The 17,880-nt window shown below is 49.1% G+C and overlaps 2 protein-coding genes across 4 annotated transcripts; one reads left to right on the plus strand and one right to left on the minus strand.

Moving 5' to 3' along the window:
* Positions 1 to 672: 672 nt before the first annotated feature.
* kat2b (K(lysine) acetyltransferase 2B) lies at positions 673 to 10,565 on the plus strand. Its single transcript, XM_076016158.1, has 18 exons — positions 673 to 1,011; positions 2,325 to 2,451; positions 2,548 to 2,693; positions 2,773 to 2,859; positions 2,979 to 3,160; positions 3,383 to 3,568; positions 3,973 to 4,076; positions 4,158 to 4,283; positions 4,554 to 4,687; positions 5,627 to 5,835; positions 5,919 to 6,045; positions 6,607 to 6,717; positions 7,618 to 7,761; positions 7,845 to 7,959; positions 8,043 to 8,073; positions 8,364 to 8,427; positions 8,520 to 8,604; positions 9,329 to 10,565. The coding sequence occupies exons 1-18, from the start codon at positions 811 to 813 to the stop codon at positions 9,520 to 9,522; spliced, it is 2,373 nt and encodes a 790-aa protein (XP_075872273.1). The 5' UTR covers positions 673 to 810; the 3' UTR covers positions 9,523 to 10,565.
* A 189-nt stretch (positions 10,566 to 10,754) lies between these two features.
* On the minus strand, positions 10,755 to 15,217 carry sgo1 (shugoshin 1). Of its 3 annotated transcripts, none has more exons than XM_076016162.1 (10): positions 15,070 to 15,217; positions 14,754 to 14,905; positions 13,622 to 13,839; positions 13,462 to 13,514; positions 13,308 to 13,375; positions 11,847 to 12,623; positions 11,657 to 11,752; positions 11,370 to 11,546; positions 11,073 to 11,178; positions 10,755 to 10,979 (listed from the first exon to the last, which is right to left on the minus strand). In XM_076016162.1, the coding sequence occupies exons 2-10, from the start codon at positions 14,893 to 14,895 to the stop codon at positions 10,853 to 10,855; spliced, it is 1,764 nt and encodes a 587-aa protein (XP_075872277.1). In that variant the 5' UTR covers positions 14,896 to 14,905; positions 15,070 to 15,217; the 3' UTR covers positions 10,755 to 10,852. The 3 variants fall into 3 exon arrangements, with proteins under 3 accessions (XP_075872277.1, XP_075872276.1, XP_075872275.1); XM_076016161.1 differs by having other exon boundaries at positions 11,073 to 11,250; positions 11,657 to 11,749; positions 15,070 to 15,216; XM_076016160.1 differs by having other exon boundaries at positions 11,073 to 11,250; positions 15,070 to 15,215.
* Between the last annotated feature and the right edge of the window lie 2,663 nt (positions 15,218 to 17,880).

The raw sequence follows: 17,880 nt of genomic DNA on the forward strand, positions 1-17,880 counted from the left end.
CTGGGATCGGTGGGGGCGGGGGCAAAGTCCACTGAAGTCCTAAAACCGTCTTCTGATTGCTTGACTTTTAGGACAGGGCATGTGTGTGCTTAAAAAACAAACAAAAAAAAAAAACAACTAACTTTGGAAACAGCCCTTTGTGATGTCACAAAGGGTAGTCTTTTACTTTTTGTGTGTGGGCTAGACAGTTTTTGTTTTGTTTTTTTTCCTTAAGGATAATTAAACATGGATAATTGTTTTACATGCTTGTCCACTTGTCTTCCGAGGAGGTTTAGGCAGTTGGCCCTTTGTGATGTCACAAAGCGCACAGCTACCACTCCCAGGTATTTTGGACCACACCCCCAGCCAGGTTTTGACAGAGACCACCTTGTTGTTGTTGTTGTTGTTGTTTTTGTTGTTGTCTGCAAGGTCCAACAAAACATGAGTTTTAGGTGGAGGCCGTAAACAAAAGGCTCAACGTGCCGCTGCTCTCTGCGGCTCTGATGCGTTGTTTGGGATTTTTAACCTTGCAAAGCCGCTCCGCCTTCCCGAGGCAGAACCCCCGCTCCCCATTCCCAGCACCGCTGCACATGACCTTGAGTGTTTTTGGTGGCATTCTGACTCCTCTCTCCGCGAGTTGTGCTGAAGCGGCCTTTTTCTCCCCCGCGACTCCGCTCGGGTCCCCTAGCGGAGGAAAAGGGGCCTGCAGCGACAAACTGAAAATAAGGATGAGCGCCATGTCTGATCCTCCGCTTGTGGAATAGAGCGGACGCCACAGCGACGATCTTCCCGGCCCGGGGTCCCGTCCAGGGGGGGTTCGGTCGGGGAATCATGGCCGACGGCGCTGGGATTCAGCAAGGTTCGCCGGCCATCGGGGCGGCGGGCTCGGCTCCGGCCGCTCCCGGGGCCGGGGGGACGGAGGGCTCCGGCACCGCTGGAGGATCCGCACGTATCGCCGTGAAGAAGGCGCAGCTGCGGTCCTCCCCTCGGCCGAAGAAGCTGGAAAAGCTCGGCGTCTATTCCTCCTGCAAGGTAGGAAACGCGGCGCCGTTGTTTTTTCTCCTTCTTCTCAACATGATTCGCTGCTCAACCCCATTTTATTGCTCGCGAGAGTTTTGAGATGGACGCCGTGGAAGCGAGCTCGGCTGCAATAGTTTACAAAATGCAAGCGAAGCAAAGGAAGCCATTGCCGCACTTTTCTGCTTTTTCTTTTTTTGTTGTTGTTGCATGCACGGACGTCGCGTTTCCAAGCGCGGGGAGAGTTTTGCAAGAGTAATAACGGTGATATTTGTCATTTTTATTTTGTATTTATTTTTTTTTTTATTTATTTGGACGAGCCAGAGTTTGATCGTGAGGCTTTGCACAGCTGCAGGCTGTTTGTCGGAGGTCCGTGTTGGCGGCTCGGTGGGGGGTTGGTGAACGTAAACATTGGCTCGGCGCTGGTACCAGGGAGTAGCTGCATCCCTCCCTCTCCCCCCGTGTGTGTGTGTGTGTGTGTGTGTGTGTGTGTGTGTGTGTGTGTGTGTGTGTGTGTGTGTGTGTGTGAGAGAGAGAGAGAGAGAGAGAGAGCGAGAGCGCGCGTGCCGTCCGACGCACTCCCCGGGAAACGTCACGGCCGTCCTCGTGTCGTCTGTCAGTCGCGCGCGGGTCTTTGTATTTTTTTTTTTTCTTCTTTTTTTTTTTTTTTGGCGGTGGGTTTCTGCGGCGGGTCCCCCAGCACGGAGGGCCGGGGTCTTTGTTATGACAGGGTGACAGCTGCTGGGAGGGGGCGGAGTTTGTTGTTGTTTCGCGGCGCATGCGCGCTGCGGCCGCGGCTTTCAGCTGACAAGTGACAGGCCTCCTCGACCTGGCCGAGGACAGGAGGGCGCGCTGACTTCCGCCGAAAGTCCGTGTGTACGCGCTGTATGAAATACACAAAACATGATCGCAATGCTCAACAAACCACGTGCACTATTTATTTATTTATTTATTTATTTATTTTTTAAGACATGTATTTTAGGGTGACCGTATTTATTTTGGTGACCAACCAAAACCAGGGCGCTCCGATGAGAGACTCAACTGATACTTGAAGTTTACTGACAGAATGGATAATGTATGGAGTATTGCATTTTTAAAAAATTATTTCATCACTTTATTTTAAACAACAACTAAAAAAAAAAAAGGATGCCCCAAACAGGAAGTAAAAACAGGACGTGTGGTTACACTAAATTATATAAAAAAAATAAAAATAAATCAGACGCTATTTATTTTATACATATTTTATGTAACTCTGCTGTATGTTGATGCTCATCTTCTTCCCTCCTGATTTCCACTCGTCCTCACTCTGCTGTGTTCCTCCGTCCCAGGCGGAGGGACCCTGCAAGTGCAACGGCTGGAAGAGTCAGAACCCCCCTCCGACGCCCCCGCAGACCGAGCAGCCGTCCAGCGCCGTCAACTTGCAGGAGCCGTGCCGGAGCTGCTCGCACACGCTGGGTGCGTCGGCCGCACCCTCAACTCTTCTCTCCCTTCTTCTCTTCTTTGGTCAAACTGCGGTTGCATCCGTCAACGTCTCTCTTCATTTCATCCCAGGCGACCACGTCACCCACCTGGAGAACGTTTCCGAGGAGGAGATGAACCGGCTGCTGGGCATCGTCCTGGATGTGGAGTATCTCTACACCTGCGTGCACAAGGAGGAGGACGCCGACACCAAGCAGGTCTACTTCTCCCTCTTCAAAGTGAGTCCCCGCCTCCCTCCGCCTCCGTCCTGTTTGCCGCCGGCCGTGACGCTCTCACCTCCTTGTGTTTCATCCGCAGCTGCTGAGAAAATCCATCTTGCAGATGGGGAAACCCATGTTGGAGACTCAGGAGAGCCCTCCGTTCGAGAAACCCAGCATCGGGCAGGTGATGGATGCGCTGCAAAAAAAAAATAAAAATGCTGCACAGACTTTATGAATTCTTTTATTCGGTGTGATAGGCTGACAGATTAGTTTTGATTGTGTTTGTTTTTTTTTTTGAAATAGGGGGTGAACAATTTTGTCCAGTACAAGTTCAGCCACCTGCCTTCCAAGGAGCGTCAGACCATCATGGAGCTGGCCAAGATGTTCCTCAACCAGATCAACTACTGGCAGCTGGAGACGCCCTCGCAGCGGCGGCAGAGGGTTCCCACCGATGACGTGGCGGGATACAAAGCCAACTACACCAGGTGGCACGCGCTCGCTACGCACAAAGCATGAAAAAATAAACTGGCACGTTCTTCAGCAGGGCGGCACGCTTTCACGCACCCAGGCCACGCCTTCTGTCAACTTGCACACGGACTTTAATGGCCAGGATCTGCCGCAGAGCCGCGGCCGCACAGCAGACGCTTTTGGTGTAAACCGGTTTGCCCCGGGTCTTTGACCGCACCGCTCTCCTCTGCCCCCTGCAGGTGGCTCTGCTACTGCAACGTGCCTCAGTTCTGCGACAGCCTGCCGCGCTACGAGACCACGCAGATCTTCGGGCGCACGCTGCTGCGCTCGGTCTTCACCGTCATGAGGAAGCAGCTGCTGGAGCAGGCCAGGCAGGAGAAGCTGCCGCCGGAGAAGCGCACACTCATCCTCACACACTTCCCCAAGTGAGAGCAGACGCAGACACTTGTCACGGAGGCACAGCATGTGTTTTTTCTTTCTTTTTTTCCCAAGTTCTTTTTTTTTTTTTTTCTACTTTCTGCTCTGCTCGTAATTGTGCGCAGCCTTTTTTTCACGTGGCCTTCAAACTTCAGGCAGCACATTTCCAATCACAGAATTTTCATAGCTCCCTGTCACGTGATGCATTTTTCAAAAGAAATGTCTAATAATTGCTTCTTTTTTAAAAAAAAAGAAGAAAAAGTCCTCTCAGCATGCTTGAATTGTTGAAGGAGATGAAGAACAAGGAGAAGAAGAAGCGTGCAAGTGAACTCACAACCCTTTGTGGTCCCCGTTGCACCGCTTGTGCAATGTTTTGACAGCGCTGATGTTGTGCCCTCTGGTGTCTCCTCAGGTTCTTGTCTATGCTGGAGGAGGAGGTGTACAGCCACAGCTCCCCCATCTGGAGCCAGGACTACCTGGCAGGAGTCCCAGGAGGCCAGATTCCAATACACACAGGTAGCGCACACACCCAGGGCGCCGCCGTGCTCCAGCCGGATCTGTCCGGAGTGGCCTCTCACTGTGTCCTCCGCTCCCTAGTCATCAGTGCACTCCCGGTGGCCAGACCTCTGTACTACAGCACCAGCCCGCTGTCGGTGGATGCGTCCACCTGCGGCAGCGTCAGTCCTGCTCGGAAAGCCGCCTCCCAGCTGGAGCCGAACCCAGGTATGAAAGACACACCTGTGCTGACTCACTGAGGTTTGGCCGCCTCTACCTGTCTGCGCCCAAACTGCAGCAAACAAACGACTTATTGAGACACTTGGTCTCGGATTAAATCTCTTTTGTCTGCCAAACGTACGGCTCTACCTCTGTAAAACAAGCCAAAGCCACTGAGTAAACTGCTTTGAACTTGTGCTGCCAGCAGGGGGCGCACGGCCGGCTGGCAGTCAGAGATAACGCCGGGTTGTTTTTTGTTTTTTTTTTCTTCCTCTGCAGCCGGCGAGAAGCGCAAGCCCTCGGAGCCCCTCCCCCACGAGGAGAACAAGAGGCCGCGGGTGGTGGGCGACATCCCCGTGGACCTGATCAACGAGGTCATGGCCACCATCGCCGACCCCGCCGCCGTCCCCGAGGTGAGTCAGCGGCCTTCACCCCGTCGCCGCTGCAGCAGGGCAAAACATAAAAACCCCGGTCTGAGGCGTTTGTGGCCACTTTTGCATCAGAGAAACCAATCGGCATCAATTTAAGTTGTTCCAAAAGCGACGAGCAACAAGCTGCTCTGAAACCACAGAAGAAGGGGGAGGTGGAAGAGGAGGAGGAGGAGGAGGAAGAGGAGGAGGAGGGCCAGAGCCATTAAATAAGAGCATCAAGCAACATCAGTAACTTGCAGAACAAACAACAGCAGCCGACCTCCTTTCTTCTTTCCCTCCTGAGTTTCGTAGGAGCACACAGACCGTCACAGTGCCATCTGCTGTTGGTGAAGTGTGACACCAACCTGAGAGCAGCGCTCTGCTTCCTGTCTTTATCAGCTGGCAGTCAAAACAAAACAAAACAAGCGTCCTCCTCCTTTCTCAAACATTTTCTGCCGGCTCTTTTCCAGACGGACGTGAACTGAATCCAGTTTTCGAAACGTCCCATCTGCCGAGTTCATAGTGCAAATCCAGAAGAGACTCTTCAGAGTGTTGGGCTTGGTTCCGGTGTTTTCCTCTGCAGGATTCATTCATTCATTTTCCATACCCGCTTCTTCCTGAGCTCAGGGTCACGGGGTTCACGGGGTCACAGCTGGAGCCTCTCCCAGCTGTCCTACAGGGTGAAGGCAGGGTGACACCCTGGACAAGTCAAGACAAACCACCATTCACACTCACATGCACACCTACGGACAATTTCGAGTGTTCAGTTGACCTCACCTGTGGGAGGAAGCCGGAGAACCCGGAGGGAACCCACGCAGACTCCACACAGAATCCAACCTGCGACCTTCTTGCTGTGAGGCGACTTGTGAAGTTCTAGAGTGATGATCCTGGTCCCGCACCCCCCCCCCCCCCCCTCCCCCTCTCTCTCCCCTCCCTCTTCAGACCAACCTGCTGTCAGCTCACTCGGCCCGCGACGAGGCCGCCCGCCTGGAGGAGCGCCGCGGCGTGATTGAGTTCCACGTCATCGGCAACTCCCTCAACCAGAAGCCCAACAAGCGCATCCTGATGTGGCTGGTGGGCCTGCAGAACGTCTTCTCCCACCAGCTGCCCCGCATGCCCAAGGAGTACATCACGCGGCTGGTGTTCGACTCGTCAGTAGCAGTCGCCCGGTCCACTCGCTCGCACGCTTCCACCGCAGCGATTGGCCCATTCACCCCTCGCTCCCTCTCGACAGGAAACACAAGACGCTGTCCCTCATCAAAGACGGCCGCGTGATCGGCGGGATCTGCTTCCGGATGTTTCCGTCTCAGGGCTTCACGGAGATCGTCTTCTGCGCCGTCACGTCCAACGAGCAGGTCAAGGTGAGAGCGTCATCAGGCCCGCAAACTTTTCTTTTTTTTTCCCGGCGATGATTTTGCAAAATATAAAAACTGCAGTTTCTCAATGAAAGAAAGTGCTGTTCTAAATGTGTCCACTTGGTGCCGCTATGTCGTTGCTGCTTCGCAAACAAACTCAATACTGGGGCTGAGCAAACCGGCACAAGTACAGCCACTCACGCCTCCTATTGGCTGCCCTCAGTGCCCCAGAATGCCTCTGTCGATACAGACAAAGCTGCTGCAGAGCAGTGTTGCCAACTTGCCGACTTTCTCCCCCCAGAAAAGTCGCTATTCTCCCCATGGCGACTTTTTTTTTTTGTTGGTCAAAAGCGACTAGCGACAAATCTAGCGACTTCTCCTGGTGTTACCTCATTACTTAATCAAGTAATTACGATGTAATTACCCGCTTTGCCACAGTAATCCCGTCACGTCACTCTGTTACTGAAAAAGTAGTTTAATTACCATAGCGCATTACTTAGTAATAGATTACTCGCCCACACTGGCTGTTGCTTGGTCGGCTTTTAACTGGGACAGAGCTTCTCGTAGGGCTACGGGACCCACCTGATGAACCACCTGAAGGAGTACCACATCAAGCACGAGATCCTCAACTTCCTCACCTACGCCGACGAGTACGCCATTGGATACTTCAAGAAACAGGTGCCACTCACTTTACTAAACATGGCTGACTCGGCAGAGAAGATTGGCCACATTTTTCAGGGGCTCGACCCAGACGCTTCCGGTAGCGCTGCTGCTCAGCCCTCCAATGCACGTTCCTTACCAGTGCGGCACCATCTAAACAGGCTTTCCAACCATCTCAGGTTTATTTCCAAGAAGCATCGTGCAACAAAGAAATAATCTACCAAACACAAATTTCCTTATGTTCTTGTTTATTTTGTTGTGTTTATTTACCGCTGTGACTGTAAATAAGCCGGTACGCTGGCTGGAAGGCTTTTTAAGAAGAAGAAGAAGAAGACAAAGACCTTTATTGATCCCACGATGGGGGAATTTGCATAATTACAGCAACAACAAAAAAGAACAAAGAAATTGGCTACAGTGCAAAAGGTCAAGAATTATTTTAACTGAAGGCAAAAATAAAATATCTGTAAGTATGTACAGAAAAAAAAAGCGAGATAAAAAGCAAGATATTTACATGTTAAACGTTTGAATGTACATGTGCTACATGCTCTGCTAAATAGTTTCTGTTGCAGTCTACATGAAAAATTTACAGTTATTGTAGATTTTTTTTGTATCCCAGTGGATGGGATTTTACATCACATTTACCATCACAGGCAAGCTGACAAATCAGCTTTGTGCAGATGCTAATATCTTCAGCAGCTGCAAGGTCAGCGGCCACTTCCTGTATCACTTTCTCGTCTTCCTGTGTGGCTTGGTGGGGCCGATGGCGGCAGTTGCTTCCTGGTTTTGTTGCAACACGGCAGCTGAGTCGTTACAGATTGCAGTGGGATTCTTTTTCTTTTGAGCATTTTAAAGTCCAGAGGAGGTTTTTAGAAGTTTGTCCCAATTAAAACATAAAAACCTCCTCCGTCCCATTTCCAGGGTTTTTCCAAGGACATCAAGGTTCCCAAGGCCAAATACGTGGGCTACATCAAGGACTACGAGGGCGCCACCCTCATGGGCTGCGAGCTCAACCCCAGCATTCCCTACACCGAGTTCTCGGTCATCATCAAGAAGCAGAAGGAAGTGAGGAGGCATCATTTTTGCTTTTTAAATAACCTGTTGAAATGATTTGAGTGGGCTTCAATCCTCGACGATCCTCCCCTCAGATCATCAAGAAGCTGATCGAGAGGAAGCAGGCTCAGATCAGGAAAGTCTACCCGGGACTCTCCTGTTTCAAAGAAGGAGTTCGGCAGATTCCCATCGAGAGCATTCCCGGCATTCGTACGTTTTCCTTCAGAGCTGAGACGCAGGTTTCATTTGCCGCTTTTCTATTCAATTCCTAACTGAATTCCTGTCATCGACAGGTGAAACTGGCTGGAAGCCTGTGGGCAAAGGGTACGTTGCCTTTCGCTGTGATTGCCTTCCTATCAGTGATCTGACATCATAAATAGATTAGGAGCAGCGGTTTAAGATGATCTGGCAAACCAGTGAGGAAGCAGAGACTCTGAGAGGGTTTGTTCTGAGTGCAGGGAGTTGATCAAAAAGGAAGACATCCTGGTTGAGTTTTTTTTTTTGTTGGTCTTTTTTGCACAACATTTATTGAATTGAGCCCTAACCCTGAAAAAAAACAGTTTGTCATTGTGTTTCAAAATTTATCAAATTCAAAATGTTCACTTTTATTTTAGGAAAGAACTGAAGGACCCAGATCAGCTGTACAGCACTCTGAAAACCATCCTCCAGCATGTGAAGGTAAGGAATACACACACACACACACACACACACACACACACACACACTACACAGCTTTGCTCTGACTGAGTGTGTGTGTGTGGCTGCCACAGAGTCATCAGAACGCCTGGCCTTTCATGGAGCCTGTGAAGAAGACCGAGGCTCCCAACTACTACCAGGTCATCCGCTTCCCAATGGGTGTGTAAGCAAGCCGTTGAAGGGCCTTTAGCTACTGAATGTGTCGCCAATAAACAAGAAAAAAAAGGACAAAAGTATTTTTCACACAGCAAACAAAAAAAAAACACCCGGCTTTTCTCACTTCAGACCAGAGCTTCCTTTCCAGAACCTCCGTGTTACAAATTAACGCGTGAGCCTTTCGCAAAATGCAAAGTCAGCCGATCGCGATGGTCGACGACAATAATTATTACACGTATTGCGAAGCCGCGTCTCTGTATGAAAGAGGATTAGGGCCACGAGAAGAGAAAAAAATATTATCGGAAGGAGATTTTTATTTAAGTTTTCAGTTTGAGTTTTAAGTTGAGATTTTGCAAATAGAGTCAAAATTTCGTGAGAAAAAAAGTCTACTTTAAAAAAAATAGACACTGGACTTGAGCGCAGAGCCTTTCCACTTTACATTTTATTCACAAAACTTCTTTTTGTCAATTTTATTCTCAAAGTTTCCACATTAATCTCGAAATTTCAATTTAATTCTCGAATCGGAAACTTATCTTAAATTTTTTTTTCTCTTCTTGGTGCCCCGATCCTCTTCTGTATCTCTGAGCTTGTGACATGGCAGGCCCAGGAACAGTGCGTCACTGACTTATGGCATCTTCAGAGCCACTGCAGTTTGTTGTTGTTTTTTAAGCCAGGAATTGTGGCGCTGCGTTGCAAAGCTAAGCAGAGTTGTCTCTCGCACACACAGACCTGAAGACGATGAGCGAGCGTCTGAAGAGCAGGTACTACACCACGCGCAAGCTCTTCATGGCCGACATGCAGCGCATCTTCACCAACTGCCGCGAGTACAACCCGCCGGAGAGCGAGTACTACAAGTGCGCCAACCTACTGGAGAAGTTCTTCTACACCAAAATCAAGGAGGCGGGACTTATAGAAAAGTAGCGAGGGGACGGAGGAGGCGTGTTTTCACACCGTCCTGAAAGATGTGCTCAGACTCATTTCATTTTATTAAATTTTTTTTTTTAAAAAAGAAAGGTTTTTTAAAAGGTGGAAGATGCGACTTCCTGTAGGGGGCAGTGTTGAGGGCGGCGCAAGACGAGGACTATTGACTGACTTGACTGTGACTCTGACAGGCAAAGAAGAAGACGAAGAGGAGGTTCGAAGACCACAGCAGGTCAATTCTCAGTCGTCAGACACCCGGCGAGACGCTGCTCTCGCTCTCCCTCCGTTGATCCCAGCGGGTCCCGAGCAGAAGCCCCGCCCTCCCCACCCCACCCCCACGACAGTGTTCGCCCGAGTGTGACGTAGCGCTTGCGAGTCCCCGCCCAGCGGTCTTCACGAGCGCCAGCGTTGCCGCGTGATGAGTTCGTCCTGCCAAAAGAGGAGCACCGACTTGACTTGTACTGATTTGAAAGCACTTATACCCACACTGTATGTCTGAAATGTCTCTCATATATTTTGTTCCGGAACCTAAGCAGCATTTCCTTCCCAGTAAGCCACACGGGGCCGTCAACTATACAGACTTTTTATTTTTATTTTTCCAGATAGTTGAAATCAATAGTTTTCTTTTTTCCTCGCAAAAAGACAGAAAATAACATTTCTCACCTAAGGACTAATTGAACTACCCTAGACTTGATTGTTTTCTTTTTTATTTTATTTATGTGCTGTAATTTAACGAATGATGCTAAAGAGACAAGGTCTTAATTTATTCTTTATTTTTGTCCTGCAGATGGAGATTGATAACTTTATACTTTGGAGATAAATGAAGATTGTGCAATACAATGTAGTTTTGCTGTTTTTGTAAATTTAAGGAAAGAAAAAAAGTGTTTGTACTTTTCAAACTTTAGGGGGGGTGGTCGGGGGGGCAGGGGGCACATTTTGTAACGTCTGGAGAGAAAAAAAAAAATGATTTCATGCTCTTTGTACAATTGGTTTTAACGACAGTACTGGCCTATTTTATAGACTGAATAAAAGAGAAGTGAGGCTAGTTTGTCGGCTCTGTATTCCTTTTCTGCTGCCTTTTGAAGAGCCCACAGTGAAAAACAAAGTTTTAATTCAACTCGGAATATATTCTGGGTTATTTTCAATCAAACATTTATTCCACAAAGAGACACCAGTGTTCCATACAGGGCAGTATGGCAGCAAATCGTCCTTCTACACTATACAATGAAGAAGATTTCAATGTATTTATTTTTAAAAAACAAACAAACATTTATTTGCTAATATGTACAAATATTATTAAAACAGCAGCAACGCAGACGTCATTCACGCTCTAATGCTGACACCCCACAAACGACTCGTTGTACTTCTGGAACGAGTTCTTTCGGCCCGGCGTCTGCTTGAAGATGGGCGAGCTGAGGAACTGCAGGTCCGTGAACTTGTCTCCGCGCCGCAGCTTCCTGCGAAAGCAAGCAAGGAGATTTTTTTTTTTTAAAGAAAAGCCAAAGCGGTGAGAACGAAGCTGCCGGTGGCGACGGCGACGTGCGACTCACTTGTTGAGTGTGGGCTCCTTGTAGTCCACTTTGGTGGTGCAGCGGCGCTTGCGGGCCTGCAGCGGCGTGGAGCAGCGGGCGTCCTCGCCCGAGAGGCTGCGGTGCGCTGAGGGCGACAGATTGGTCACTTCACACAGACTCAAGCCCCGCCTCCCCGCTGGCCTGACACCGTGAGCGCCTGCAGAAAGGGTGAGCCGGGAAAGACGTGATGAGAAAGAGGGGTGGAGGGTGGTGGTGGTGCAGCAGCAGCAGCAGCAGCAGCAGCAGCAGCAGCTGCTGGGTGCGATCGGGACTCACGTCTCTTGCAGCTCTTGGCTCTGCGCAGCGGGCGGCGGAGCGTGAAGGAAACCCGGCTGGGAGACTCGACTCCTCCGAAGCTGGACAGGACGTCGTCGATGCTCATCATCTCGCCGTCCACCAGGGGGCTCATGGAGCACAGACGGTCCTGATCCGCAGAAGCGGCGCTGGGAAGTTCTGGGAGACACCGGGAAGGAGAGAATGAAACGGACCTGGCAGGAAACATCTAGGGGGATTTCTCTCCCGGTTCCGCTGCGACGCTGCTTCTGATTGGCCGGCTTGCCTACCGTGATAACTCTCCTCCAGCCTCGCCGGTCCAGGGCTGTGACAGACGGCTGCTTCAGGCGCTTCTGGCTCCTCGGCTTTGGGACTGGACTCCTCTTCTTTGCAGAAGCAGAAGAAGAAGACAGTTTAAAGTGGGAGCGCTGCCACTTCTTTCCAAACACGAGAAGCAGGATGTTGAAACTGGACACTTACTGGAGGTGTTCTCCTTCTCCCTGACCCCCCTGGAGGGCCGGCCTCGGCGGGTGGCGACCACCTTGGTCTGGCCGGCGGAGCTCCGCCTCCGCCAGTTCTTGTGAGGGACGTAGAGGCTGTCCTCGGACTGGGAGGACGGGGACGATGGCGGCGACAGCGACTCTTTACGTTTGGACGCAGCGGTTTCTGCCCCCTGCTGGCCGGCGGCCCCGGCCGGGTTCTCCTCCGCCTTGTTCCTGAACGGCGTGACGTGAACCGACTCCTCGCAGTCAAAGTCAAAGTTGTCGTTGAAGCCCAGCGAGGTGTTGGCCTTGTGAGCCCCCTGGGCCGCCGGCGCCGCTCGAGCCCGCGTGGCCGAGCAGTCGCGGCTCTTGGACCGGGCCCTGGGTTTGGAGTTCTCCCAGGGCTTCTTCAGCGGGCCGACCTCCGGGCGCCGCCCCCGCTCCTGCTTCCTCGCGGGCGGCTCGGGTTTGCCGCGAGGCTGCTGACTGGTGGGTTTCCGGCCAGCACGCTGCTGGGGTTTCCTGGGGGGCGTGGCCTCCGGGGTGGAGTGGCGGACCTCCTCCTCTGCGACTGGCGCCGCCGGGTTGGGATCCCTGCCGATGGGACTGGCAGGAACCGGGTCCAGCTCACTGGTCCGGCCCATCTCCTGGATGCGGTCGGACCTCCTCCTGCTGCTCCTTCTGTCGGTCAGGCGGCGCCGCACGGTCACCGTGGGCGGCAGGGCGACCAGGTCAGCAGGGCTGGAGGTCAGATTCTGCTCAGGAGACTCGGCAGCTGCAGGGGGAAATGAGAGGAACATTATTTGATTGGTTGAAATATCGGTATCGTATCGGAAATGAAAATATAGTATCGGGACAGCCCTAAAAACTACTATCACAATCAGTTGACATATTTCACAGGAAATCATTTTTGGCCTTTTTTTGGGGGGCGGGGCTTCCGTGATGTCAATGGCAAAGTTGTCAACTTTGGAGTCCCCCAAAAAGGCCAAAAATGATTTCCTGTGAAATATGTCAACTGATTGTGATAGTAGGCTTTACAATGACACCTCACATGTCCATTTCTACTGTATAATTTTGGAAGTAATTCCACCTCAACATCGACACAATGATTCGCTGAATTGTATATGTTGAAAAGTGTTGAAAAGCTCAGCCATCTTGCGGTCAAATTGCAGATTCTTTTTTCTTCTTTCAAGGTGGAATCGAAATGGAATCGTCGTTTTGCATTGGATATTGGTGTTTTTCCCTGAAGCTATACGAGCGCTCCAGCTGGGCGACTGTTTGTATTTTCCCACATCAATAAATTCCATCATTTCCAAGCAATCTTCCTCTTTATGACACCGGCAAAGAGTACTCGCGGTTCTCAACCAGCAGGGAGCAGTGATGAGTCCAAGTTACCGAGAGCTGCTTTAACGGTGCTGATGAGCATCTTGAACGTAAGCGCAATAATGGTTGCTTGTACCTGCACGAACTGGTGAGACGACACACTTGGCTGGTTGATAGACACAAGAGCCGCCGCCCCGCCTCCTCCTGCAAATGAACGCACACGACAGGTTGTTGGGAGCTGTGGAGAAACCCAAGCAAGAGGGCTGACAAAGAGCCGTTGTCAATGTCACCTCTCTGGGGCCACAAGACGTTTGGGTTGGGTGACATCCTCCGCGTATTCAGGCTGAAAAGAAACGAGGGGGACAAAACAAGTTTACTTCAGAAAGCAACGCTACACAAACATGCGTTAGTCAAGAGCACCATCGACAGCCCAGACGCGTTTGTGTTCACCTGCGGGGCGCTGCAGGCCTCCTCGGACTCCTGCTGCTGCTCCTTCAGCTTCCTCCTCAGCAGCAGGATGTGCTGCAGCAGGAGCTGCTGCTGGTGCTGCAGCTGCAGGATCACAGCCTTGGCCTGCCGCACGTTCTCCTTCTCGGCTTGCAGGGCCTCGGCCAGGGCCTTGTTGTTGACCTGGAGGCCCTTCTGGATGGTGTGGCTGGTCTGGGTCACTGCGAGGTCAAATGCAGTTTGGTCATTTGTATGAGGGAGCAGCTTAACTACAGAGGCTGTATTTAAACTGATGACAATGTCCTGTATTCTTTATTCAGCTGGCTCCCTCTGATACGAGCAGTTTATACCTATTGATTGATGGCTTAATTATTTTATTAACAGACTCAAGGTCCAATTCACAAGATAAAAAAAGAAAAAAAAGAAAACAAACATCAGATTTAAAAAACAAAGAGAAAACAAACATCATCAAGCAAAAAAAAAAAAAAGTTTAGTTGAAAATTGTTTAGTTGAAGCGGTTTATGAGCTTTTTTCATTGTTTGTTTTGTTGGGGCCATGACCATCACCATCCAGCGGATTTACCACGACTGAGTGACTAAATCATAACTTGAAAAGGGGTTTCGACAAAGTATATGGTTCAGCAGGTTTGAACTGCTTTCTTGCCAGTGTACATTAGAAATAAGCTGACTGTTTGAATTGTATTGAGATCGTTTATTTGAACATATTTTTTTTTTACACAACAATCCATAAAGTGTAGGATTGATGGCTCAAACGACGGAATTAAACAAAACAAATAAAGCTGAAAAGAAGAATGCAGCGATGCTGATTCGTAAGCTACGTAGCCACGACGCAGTTTTATGTGAGTGGGTCGCGCAATAGTATTGGCCTGCAGCTGCACGGATTTCGGTTTTGAACGCAAACTCTCTGGAAACGATCGTGAGTTTGCATTAAAAAATAATAATAATAAATGTACGTTCAAGACAACCCAGAAACACGGGGCAAACTCCGTCCCGTATCCATTCAAAACGGGACGCACAAGTTTCCTCGTCAAATACGGGACCCTAAATGTATCTGAAGGGGCGGTTGGCAACTGTAGAGGCGGGTGAACTGGGGGCTGAAGCCCGAGGATCCTCACCAGCGCTCCGGATGATCCCCGGACACCGAGCTCTGCCGGGGGCGGCGCCGCTGGCCAGTTTGTTCCGCTTCTCCTTCATCTTGGCCATGATGTTCTCCAGATTCTTCTGCACGGCCTTCTTGCGACACGCAGACTTCATCATGGCTCCGGACCTTATGTTCAGAAGGAGGAAACCGTCATTTTCCCACGTTACTCACAAACAACAACAACAACAACAACCGACTGAGCAAAGCTAACGCGCTAGCTGCGCTAGCCAGCGCCGCAACGAGCGTCATGTTTTCTGGCTAAAATGGAATAGTTCCGAACGGTTCCTTACCAGTGAAGGTTCGCAGATGACTTCTTTGGAAACGAGACGAGTCGCGATGAGCCGAGTCACAAATGATTCTATTTTAGCGCCGACTGACCATCTTGCTCCGTCTAAACGTTTAAATTTTGTGTCTCGACCGTTGATTGGGAGGAAGGAGGAACTGCTATTACGTCACATCCTTTAAATAAAATATTTGCCCGCTGGAGGGCGCAGATGGACAAGGAAACGTACAAAAAAGAGACAAGAATCATTGTTTTTATTTATTTACATGACAGTCTTACATAGGAATATGATATAATATTATTATAATAATATAATAATATAATAATAGTTTTTTTTTTTTTATTGTTCTTGTCTGATGGCAGTAAAACAGTGTGGAACTGTACCACTAAAAGACATTTATTTTTTTATTTTTTTATTTTATTTTATTTTTTTTGACGTTTAAGATTCGTCAGTGGTCATGCCGCTCCAGCCCTTCCACAATGATTAATTAACTGTTTATAATTGGGTTCTGAAGATAAGCACTCGAGCTGTTTCTGCAAAGTGCTCTGTTGCCGCTGGAAGAAGCCGATAAGTGTGTTTTTTATCTCCAGGCAACTCTCCTCAACTCTCCTGGCCATTTCCCCATTTGATTAGACAGTAGTTCTGATGATGATGACGAGAGGAATACAAAATCATCTGAGCCACTAGTCCCCAGTACACCTCCTAGCCCGTTTTGTTGTTTGTGTATAGTATGACTTTATTCTGTTTTCCAACTTTTTCCATTCTGTCACTCTTTTATGCTAAACTACCACGTAAAGGTCATCCCAGTGAGTTTCAAGCAGATCTGGAACTTTTTATTGTATCACCATTGTGGTAAAACTTTTTAAATATCACCATTGTCTCAAAACTGCTGTCGTGTGTCGTGTCGAGCAATTGGAGAAAAAAAAAATGTTTCATTTTTTTTCCCCGAAAAGTGTGGCAAAAAGTGACACAACAGGGTTTCAGTTGCATATTTAAAACAGCAAAGTGTAGCAATAAAGTGCAGTTTGATGATAAATGAAAACAAGCAGACAGATATGAAAAGAGTGAAAATAGCAACAGTAACATAAAAACACTGACTGAAGGCTGGCTGGTCCTGGAAAACAAAGAGCGTGTTCGACCTTCTAAATGCAAATCAAACACTGACACTGAATCCTGCTCTACTCAAACAAGAGTGTTTCCATTTTCCATCGACCTCCTGATTGTTTTGTGATAAATTCTCTTATTCCAGTCTCCTTTTTTGTTTTTTTCTAACCTGCCTTTATTGTGATCCAACTACTTCCACTTCCACAGGAGGCCTACAGTACACAATCCTGCAGTGCCGGTTTGAGATTTCACACACATTTTTTCACGCGCCTGAAATCCGGGCGCTTCAAAGAAAAACAGAACAAACAAACAAAAAAACAGCTCAAAGACTTTTGCTGCCGTTTTAGTGGACGGAAAAACATACTGCAAGCCGTGACTCTGCATAAAACTCTTGTTGTGCAAGACTTTGTAGATGGAAACAAACCAATAAACAAACAATAACAAATAAGATGTGTGATGTGATGTGTGTGAGGGTCGTTGGTTGTTGTTGTTGTTGTTTTTTATTTTGTTCGTAACCAGAACTAAAGTGTAAAAAAATATCGTTTGGACGCAGTAAAACGCACTGAAGGTGAAGGATGGAAGCACTTTTGAATTTTGCACTCGTGTGACCTTTGATGTTGACCTGCCTTCACATTTGAGATTTAAACTTCCATTACAGAAAAGAAAGAGAAAAGAACACACCTTCCACCAGCGGGAGGTTTCTGCTCCGTCTGGAGTGGAACAGCTGATGTGTGCTTGCGGAGCCTCCATCAGGGACCCGCTCCGTCTTGCCGGCAATGCAGAGTGCACAAAATAGCTGTGTTTTCTAAACGTTCAATTTGCTCGGCCTGCAGGCGGCGCGGGATGCATTCAGCAGAGAGCTGAGCGGCGTCGCCGCGCTGCTAACAACAAAGCCCGCCGGTGCGGCCCTGCAGTCGCAGCCCTATCAGCGCCGCGCTGGAGCAATGGAACAGGCTCGCCACGGGCCGCCGTCATTACCTCCTCACAGCCGCCACTCAAACGCCCCACAGAGACATTTAGTTCTGCGGCCGGTGAACGACAGAGAAGCGTCCTGCTGCCCTGGTCCGAAATACAGCTGGAGAGCAAACAAGAGCTGTCTGGGGGAGTGTGTGTGTGTGTGTGTGTGTGTGTGTGTGTGTGTCTCAAAGTTGCGTATCAGGAGGCTCTGTGACAATCACACCCATTTCTGCAGCTCTAAATTATTGAGAATTATTTACACAAATAAAGAAACATTATATCACAAAAGCGATAAAGATTTTAAAAAAAAAAAAAAAAAAAAAAAAGGAAAAGGAAGAAAAAGTATGAGATGAATATAAATTTAACATGACAACTGGGTTTTTCCAATCTGGCCACATGAAGAGCTAAAAGTTTGTTTTATGCTGCGATCCAGTCCGACAATTCAGCCATTTGTGATGTCACAAAGGGCACTGAAAACATTCTCATTCATTTTAAACCCTGACGTGCTGCTCCACCCAGGGTTTGGAGTGGGGTCAAAAGGTCAGGATCTGAAAATGAGGAGAACCAAGGGACCCGGAAGCAGAGAGACGAGTTGTTGAAGGAAGAGGAACTCAAGAGGAAGCTCCTGAATCTGTCAGCCATCATAGACATTCAGAGACACTTCTGCTTGTCATTATGGCCAGACCGGACAAAGGGAAAAAAAAAAAAAAGAAAAAAAAGAAGGAAGAGGAGCTACTGTGTGTTCTTCTGGACACA

This window comes from Nelusetta ayraudi, unplaced genomic scaffold (assembly GCF_046127955.1).
Source record: "Nelusetta ayraudi isolate G7.1 ecotype Tasmania unplaced genomic scaffold, CSIRO-AGI_Nayr_v1 ptg000219l, whole genome shotgun sequence".
NCBI lineage: Eukaryota > Metazoa > Chordata > Actinopteri > Tetraodontiformes > Monacanthidae > Nelusetta > Nelusetta ayraudi.